A 9,191-nucleotide genomic window follows, 5' to 3' on the forward strand; every position below is an offset into this window, starting at 1 on the left:
ACTAAGGATGAACTAAAGAGGGACAAATAATGCAAAATCTTGAATTTAAGACAAATAGAGGGTGTCATGAAAAAAAGGCTTATGGTCCCCATTCAAGAAAGAGATTTATCAAACAGTTGGAAAAGCTCCAAGTGCCACAATTACTGGAAGCAAGAGGACAGAAAAGGACTCTGAGTCACAAGACTCAACCTAGTAATGAGAGGCAAGCATGGGATATTTCCTATTTGGTAGAGTCCCTGTCCAGCCAGTTATGGATGAATTTGCATTTATGTTAGGAAATCCTGGACCAGCCCATTACAGGGATATCCACTTCCCACTGGGTGAGGCAGGCAATCCTATAAAAAAGAATCTCAGTGCTTGACAGCAGTAGTCCTGGTACTCAAACATTGGTCTGCTGAAGAGAACCTGGTGAGTCTGATTTCTTAAGTTCTTGAAAGGGTCTGCTTTTTTGGGTACTCTCATGAGCACAGTAAGTTCAGTGGGTCCAAATTGATCAAGGAATGTGTATGACTTAGAAGATGCAACTTAGCAATGGAGGATATGATGTGCTGTGCAAGCATGCTTTTGCTTTTGTTTGAGCTATAATTTGATATCCATGGAAAAGCAAAATAATTGAGAAAGTTGTGATTTGAAAAGAAAACTAAACAAAATATGAGCTTTCCTTTTGTCACATCTTGATGGATATGGATAATCTCTTTCAAAGGCTTATGCCACAAGCTGATGAGAATCCCACCTATTCTCTCAACAGCTGTTTGTGTTGTCCAGTCATTCCACCTGGAATATCCTAGCATTTGATGGGTACTGTCTATAAGAATGTCAAGGTTATGAGGATATTCTGTTCATATAAATAGTATTTTCCAGTGGTGTGAAACAGAAATAGATTCTTAGGGAAACTGGCATGAGATTTAAAAAAAAAAGTTTGATAAAGCTGATGAAAAAAAAATGCGTGAGTAAAAGAGGCAATCTAGGAATTCCTAAAAATCAGTGTGGGAATTTTGCATGCACACATAGGTACACAGGGTTCTACAGTCCCATGTGCCTAGTTTCTCCCTGGGGATCACCTCTTTGAAAACTCTCATGGAATATCTTTCAGATTCTGAGACTCCAGTACAATGTCTTACCACCAGCAGCAGTGCAAGCAGCCATGCCAACCTCCTCCTGTGTGCCTACCCCCGAAGTGCCCTGAGCCTTGTCCTCCTCCAAAGTGCCCTGAGCCTTGTCCTCCTCCAAAGTGCCCTAAGCCTTGTCCTCCTCCAGTTTGCCCTGAGCCTTGTCCTCCCCCAGTGTGCTGTGATCCTTGTCCTCCTCCAGTGTGCTGTGAGCCATGCCCCCCTCAGCCATGGCAGCCAAAATGCCCTCCTGTGCAATTTCCACCATGCCAGCAGAAGTGTCCACCCAAGAACAAGTGAGGGCCTCCCAGTCATCATGACCAGGGGAAGTGAAAGAAATCTGTCTCACTGGCTCACCAACTCCATAGCAACACTTCCATCCTCCTTTGAAAGCCTGTCCTGGATGCAGAAGAATCTTCTCCACCCTTCATCCTCCATGTGCTTATGATGGCTCCTCACAGAGAAGGCATTTCTCTCAGGCTGATCCCCTGCTGCTTTCCTGGGGCTGCTGAGAATGATCTTTTCTCTTGTTTTAGTGCACCAAGGAAGCACAACAGGTATCTACTCTGTGCTTTCAGAGGAGCCTTCTCAACCTGCCTGTTACCTGATCAGGGCAATGGTCACTGCTGTTTCATTTCCTGAAAAAAGGACCCCTTTGGTGATGGTCTAATAAATACTTTTTTTCTTGCAAAACTGCCTAATATTGTATTACTATTTTGTTTTTTTCTATCCTTTAGTAGAGTGATTTTAAATTTTAATTCAATGTTTCTTAAATGTAGTCTCATCAAAGACTAATTCAACCTTATTCCTTTTTTATTGGTTATTTGATTTACTTACATTTCAAATTTTCCCCCCTGCCTGGTTACCCCTTGCAAACCCCCTGCCCCATCACTCCCTCCCCCCCAATTCAATCTTATTTCAAAATTATGTTTTTGACCATATTAAGATTTAATTGTTCTGAAGACCAAATTACTTAACTTCTTTTTTTTTAACTTCTTAAAATATTATCTTTTAAAATATGATGTAAAAAACTATCATCTGTCAGCCACCTATTTATCTACAATTGATTACTAACTTTCATCTTTAGTATACATTTGAATTGTCACCTATGGTATACTTACCATCAGACCCCATGCATGCTATAGAGTTCAGTTCATGCACTAGAAAAAGCAGCTCTCCATCATTATCAGCAATACCCCTGTGTCACTTTCTCATAACTACTCAGCAAATGCTATTTTAAAAGTCCATTATTCTTCCCCAATGCCTTCTTTCTTCATTAATTTACTACATTTCTTATGTGATACTAAAGAAAAGGGGCTTTGTGGTACTTATGAAATTCTTTGAGGTGATAGCAATCCTTAAAAACAGGTTTGATTGAGGAAATGTGGAGAATAGTGTTTTTGAGAGGTCAAATTGCCTCTCCCATATGTATTCTTGCTACTCTGACATCTCACAAAATTCTGTACATAAAAACTTTCCTCATTCTTGGCTTCTGGAAGCCATTCTTTACAGAATAACATGTTTAATGGCAGCTAAAGACATAGCAGAGTTAAGAAGTTACTGGAATGCCCAAAGAAACCCCTTGATCAAAGTTCTGAAGCCAAGGAATGACTGACTTTACATTACAAAGGAATCTTCAACTGAGCTTCAGGCACTGATGTGATTCAGGCAGAACTTTAGGCAAAAACCTTATCTTTAAAAAGACTTGAACAGGTGTCCTCCTGGGAAGGATAAGCCACAGAGAGACATGACACACAAGGCAGAAGCAATGGAAGATGGTCATCTTGAGTCACACTCCCGAGAAAGCATCTAAAGCCTGTTCTCACATGCTTTTCCTGTTATCATTAAACATATAGGACAATCACTAGCAGATTTTTGCAGATCTACAAAGATGTAGTGATGCTATATAGAAAATTAGAAGACTTAATTCTTAATGATGATCCTATAAGAATTCCTAAGATTATATCACTATTTATTAAGCTCTTTTAGAGTGGGGTTGTTATTAGGTCCTTGCTGATAGTTAAAACTGCCTAGTAGGCTATCACTGGAAAGAGAGGCCCATTGGACATGCAAACTTTATATGCCCCAGTACAGGGGAACGCCAGGGCCAAAAAGTGGGTATGCGTGGGTAGGGGAGTGGGGGGGGGGTATGGGGGACTTTTGGGATAGCATTGGAAATGTAATTGAGGAAAATACGTAATTAAAAGAACTGCAATGAAAATTCTGCCTGTCTCCCATGTGTCACCAGTTAATTGCATCTTAGAGTGTAAGCAGACATCTACTACTCAGATCTCAAGAGGCTGCAAAACTATCATAGGTGCTAGGACAGAAGATAAAATATTGACTGTGCTTATCTATAAAAAAAACTTCACTACTAACTTAGTTAAGGTTTTTAACTCTACATGAACCTGTGAAGCTGTGACAGGTGATAAATGTTTAGCCAGATAATTATTTCTAATGGATATGAATGTAACATTAATTGTTGTAAACTTCTTAATTGATTTATTGAATTCATGTGTAAATTTGTGATGAACATTTTACTATATGATCATGTATTCTGAAAGATGTATAAGTGCTGACAACAAAGAAAAGAGACAGAACTGAGCTGAAGAGAACTTTTTGACACAACTGAACTCAAGAAGAACTTAAAAGTAAAGGCACAGCATTGGGAGAAAAGGCATCGAGAGTAAGGGCAGTATTGTGACATCAGAGCAGGAGGAGAGAGTAATATTAGGAGAATGCAGCAGAAGGAGTGGGCAGGCTTTTCCTTACCATGGTATAGAACATGGCTTTTCTTTATAGCAAAGCATGCTAAATGTTCCTAATGAGAACAAAGCCTTCTTCCTACAGACTTTGGTTAAATTCATTTATTAATGAAAGGGTAGAAGCTTTTCCTTTCTCTATATAATAAAGAAGGAACTCATTTTTCATCCAGAATGAGTAAGTTCTTTCTGTACTGGTTTTTCAGTATAGTTTAAGAGCTAGAACATCTGGAGACCCTCAATCTTTAAAGCCACACCAGAGTCCTACTCTGTATCTCATTTCTACCTGCTCCAGGCCAGGAGGCTGCAGGCATCTAAATTGGTGCATTGGAACAGGCTTTTTTTTTCCTTGGACTTTGAAGAAGGTAAGTTGACAAAGATAGGGCTCTCAACTGGATCTCAATTGGGTCTTGCAAACCTCTTGGCGAGGGAGTGTGCAGTTACTACGAGTGAAGAAATTGAAGTTGATATTGTCAACTGCCATCAGCAAAGGCTGTTATTGGGTACCATCAGTGCCCAGGTTACACCAGGAGCCATCAGCTTTGGCTTTAAGAATTTGCTGCCATCAGAAGTAGATAATAGTAGGTGCCATCCACACTTAGTTACTTTTGTTGGGTTCCATCAGTACCCGGGTTTGCCAGGACCCATCATCTCTGGATTTAATTGCCTGCTGGCATCAGCAGAGTCATATAGTAGGTCTCATCAGAACCTGATTGGTTTACATATTTAGTAAAGTGGTGTGTAGGTGCATTTCCAATATCCAGGATTTCACCTGTCTTGGATACTTGTCTGGTTTCAGGTTCAAGGTATTGTTTCCCTCTTGGTGACAGGATCTTGTGTCCAATTCAATACTTTCTGATTATTGTAAAGGATGCAGGCACTGCTGTGTCCTGAGTAGAAGAAAGAGAAGCCAAAGAGAAGGGCACCTGGGTACAGTTGAAGTGCCAACCTGCACCACCTATAGAAGCACACTTTGTGAGGACCAACAGAAAAGAGCCTGAGCTGTTGGAGCCCATTCCATATGAATTCATGGCCTAATAAAAAAGAAATAAAGGACCCAGACTCCAAAGTGTTTTCTTAAAAAAAAAAGTGCTTGTCAGACATTAATACTTTTTCCTTTGGAAAATCTTGGTTCATGTTTGTAGCTACTTTTTTTGGGGGGGGGATTAATTTATTTATTAATTGTTCAGTATTTATTTAGGGTTTTTTTTTAGACAGAATTTGTGTCTGAATTTTTTTTTAGACAGAATTTTCTCTTTAGTACTGGCTGTTCTTGAACTTGTTCTGTAGACAAGGCTGGCCTTAAACTCAGGATCCACCTGTCTCTGCTCAAATGATGGCATTAAAGGTTTGTGCTATACCTATCATTGCAGAAACTTGATGTGCCAGGGTGGAAGGAGACCCAAGTGGCCTCTATCCTCTCAGAGAAAAGGGCTAAAGAGTACAGATTGTCATGGGTGAACTGCCAGGAGGGAGGCAGCAATATGGATATAAAGTGAATAAATACATTAATTAATAGAAAAATTACAGATGAACTGATCTCAGAAAAGCAAACAAACCAAAACAATAACAAAAAACAAAAATAAAGCTACCCATACACATAATTAAAAAATAAATTAAAAAAAATCTTTAAAAATATTTCTTAAGTAAATTAGCCTGTTGTAATAACTCGTTCCCACGCTATACTCCATTATGTCTTTCAGTTGTTTATTAAATTTTACATAATGAGATGTTCATTTTACAAATTAATGTTGCCCAATTAAAAAAAGTTGTATGCTGCCACTTCTTTGCTTTGATTTTATTTATAAATTATATTTTAAATTTTAAATTATGCTTTTAATTGAAAAAAAAACTTACATAACTTTAGCACCATCTTTATTCCTTCCAGTCTCTCTGACAAGGTTCCCCTGAACACTTACCATGTGTTCCCCACACTCAAGTTGCTAGCCTCCTTTTCTTACTGTTATTTTGTGCTGCACACATGTGCATAAAAATATATAAATACAAATTGCTGAGTCCACTAGTTTTAAGGCTGACCATTCTACAATGAACAACCAACAGGACAGTCAACCCATCCAAAGAAGGGACCAATGCCCTTTTGCTAGAGTCATTACTTTCCCATACTTGTTTGTCTAAAGGTAGAACCATGTGTGATTTTTGTTTCTTTAATATGTCTTTGATACTGCTGTTGTTCAGAGCTTGTGTATGCATCCATTTCCACTAGAGACAGTTGTACACCCCCTCTCCAATATTCTGGTTCTTGCCAAAAATGTTTTCTGAGTTACAGATGCAGAAGTTGGGGTGTGTATATATCCACTGTGCCTGAGATTTCCACACTCTGTTTTCCTTACAAAAATTACCCCATAAGCCACAGGTACTGGCTAAGATTTAGGATCAGCTATGTATCCATTTCTCCTGAGTGGGAAATTCATTAAATTAGACTGTTATTGATTGTCCTCAACATATGAATTCCACTTAGGATATATTTATGCATGTATTTCCATGCTTGTGATTTTTGTGTTCCTAGGTGGTCCAGGTATATGGGACTTGGCAGAATATATAATATTTTCTAGAACCATGAAATGTAGACTTCAAGGAAGAGATGTTCAGTGCCACACCAGCTGAATCGTGTGAGTTCTATGTTCTTATTGTATGATAAATTAAATTTAATAAATTTTATATTAATACAAAATAATGTGATTTGTTGGGGCTTCAGCAAACCACTTTAACATTATTTGTCCCTTGTCTTTTCTTCTCTTCTGTATTGTCCTCCCTACTACATCTCTCACTGGAGTCATCTCCACTTTATTCCATTAATTATGTGTCTCTATATGTGTCTGTGTGTGGGTTTAGGCAATGTTTGAGGTCTCAGAAGAGGGTATCAGATGCTCTGGGGATGGAGGTACAGGCAGATGTTATTTGGTAGATGTGCATATTATGTAGTTATCTTCAGTCCCTTAAGAGAAGTTAAGTGTTTTTAACCACTGGAACATTTGTTCAAACATAACTCTCTCCCTCTCCCTCTCCCTCTCCCTCTCCCTTTCTCTCTCCCTCTTTATCTCTCTCTTTCTGTATATGTGTGTGTCTGTCTTTCTTTGGTAATTTTTGATATTAATCCCATATTGGATGTTGTAGGCATCCATACATATAAATATAACTGCCTTTGCTTTAAATCCTGTGTTCTGATAGTTTCAATACTAAGAACTTTTAGATTTATATATTGTTTGATTTTATAATCATTTACAAGGAAATTGCTCAATCCCCATGGGTTTTACAACTTCTATCTGTGTCTGTCATTGTGATAAGGGTCTCTTATAGTATCAAATTACTTTTAATTGGAGATTTCTTTTACATTTTTAATGTATTTCAATATAGTATATATAATGAGGGGTACAATGATTCAGATTAATATTTCATACCTGGAACATTTATCATCTTTTATGGTGAAAACAAAATTATATTGGGTAGATATTTTAAAATATAGAATACTTCATTGAACTGATGCTTGAATTGATTGAAGCTTAGTTCAGAAAACTTTTCACATCCTTCTCTCACCCATAATGTTCCCATGGTTTCATCATTGTATAAATCTTTGTGAGATCAACTTCCTATAGATGAAATATAATTGAAATCAAATAGTATTTGATTTCTTCTTCCTAGCTAAATTCAATAATATTCCATTTTTTTGTCTATAGTCATTACAGATTAGTTTCTTTCATTTGCCACACAATATTAAGAGATCTATTCTATTCTATTCTATTCTATTCTATTCTATTCTATTCTATTCATTTGTAGGGGAAAGAATTTATTTGGGGCTTATGCTTCCAGAGTGTTTGAATTCATGATTGCAGAGCAGAAGTAGCAGGTGACAGACCACTGAAGTAATAGCTGAGAATTCACATATCAAACAATGACAGAAGGCATAGATAATAATTTATATTACAATTTAGTTTTTTTTCTTTTTAATTATTTATTTTTTTGCACTCCAGATTTTATCCCCCCACCCTGGCCCAACCTCCAACTCTTCCACATCCCATACATCCTCCCTACCCCCTGTCTCCATGAGGATATGCCCATCCCAACCCCCTATCCCCCAACCTATTGACCTCTAAATTCCCTGGGGCCTCCAGTCTCTTGAGTGTTAGGTGCATCATTTCTCATTGAACACAGACCTGGCAGTCCTCTGCTGTATATGTGTTGGGGGCCATATCAGCTGGTTATGCTGCCTGTTTTTGTGGCCCAGTGTTTGAGAGATCTCAGGGGTCCAGTTTAATTGAGACTACTGGTCTTCCTGCAGGGTTGCCCTTCTCCTCAGCTTCTTTCTGTCTTTCCCTAATTCAACCATAGGGGTACCTATTTATATGATTTCTTAACCAAGTCATCTGTTGATGGACTATGACAAGGAGAGTATTTAGGACAGAAACTAGAAACCAGAAGCAACTTTTTAGAAAATTGTTGTGTATAATTTCTATCCATTTAAAAATACTCTAGAAAATAAAATTGTTATAATGCTAAAATATATTTAATTACTAATTGAATATTTTGATGAATTTAAATAAAAATTCAGATATTTTCAATTATGTCTTTAAAAACCATATAATTATCTGATATTGATTAAAAAATTTGTGTCATCCAAAATGGCCTTTAATAGTATAGAATACATCAATCAAAACTTACAAAAGCAATAAGGTTTTAATTCATACTGTCAGTTTTAAGATGAAAGTGATTTTTTAGTAAAGTCTTTGAAAGTGGAAAATGATATATGTAGCTACCTGGTGACTAAAGACTGATGGTCTTTCTGTGTATGTGTCTCTATGTCTGACTTTCTGTCTGTCTCTGCCCCTGCCCTCCCTCACTCTCTCACTCCCTGTGGGTCTTTGTGAGCACAGATGTGTGTGTGTGTGTGTGTGTGTGTGTGTGTCCATGCACGCGCATGTGTCAATTACATGTGAGGGATTCAGTGTACTGGATCTTTTGGAAGCTCAAGCAAGGAAAAATGAATGTTATTGTGTGACACAGGTGATCTCAACAGCTCTTCAGAGAAGTGAACTCTGAATGACTGTGTGTCTTCATATACTAACCACTTAAGGATATCGTTAGGGCAGGTGCAATATTAGTTCCTCTATTATCATGATGAACAGTCATGATAAACCAATCTTCAAAGGTGAGTCAGAATATATATTATGTCATTTGACATGCAGTTGAAAGACTCCAAAACTCCCAAAGGGAGGCACTTACTCAAGCCTCGGGACAGCCGCGCACCCAAGAAGACACTGAGACCGAACTTAAGATGTATAGAGAGTAAGATTTAATACAGCAA

General features: G+C 37.8%; 1 protein-coding gene across 2 annotated transcripts; it reads left to right on the forward strand.

The window, feature by feature from the left end:
- The first annotated feature begins 365 nt into the window (after window positions 1-365).
- Window positions 366-1,750, forward strand: LOC110291994 (small proline-rich protein 2B). Of its 2 annotated transcripts, none has more exons than XM_021159162.1 (2): window positions 366-408; window positions 1,094-1,750. In XM_021159162.1, the coding sequence occupies exon 2, from the start codon at window positions 1,113-1,115 to the stop codon at window positions 1,407-1,409; it is 297 nt and encodes a 98-aa protein (XP_021014821.1). In that variant the 5' UTR covers window positions 366-408; window positions 1,094-1,112; the 3' UTR covers window positions 1,410-1,750. The 2 variants fall into 2 exon arrangements, with proteins under 2 accessions (XP_021014821.1, XP_021014822.1); XM_021159163.1 differs by lacking the exon at window positions 366-408 and having other exon boundaries at window positions 1,113-1,256; window positions 1,338-1,409.
- Window positions 1,751-9,191: the final 7,441 nt, after the last annotated feature.

Source organism: Mus caroli, chromosome 3 (assembly GCF_900094665.2).
Source record: "Mus caroli chromosome 3, CAROLI_EIJ_v1.1, whole genome shotgun sequence".
NCBI lineage: Eukaryota > Metazoa > Chordata > Mammalia > Rodentia > Muridae > Mus > Mus caroli.

What these genes read in the sequence shown, in the direction of transcription:
- LOC110291994 (XM_021159162.1), top strand. Translation starts at nt 1,113, where the DNA reads ATGTCTTACCACCAGCAGCAGTGCAAGCAGCCATGCCAACCTCCTCCT.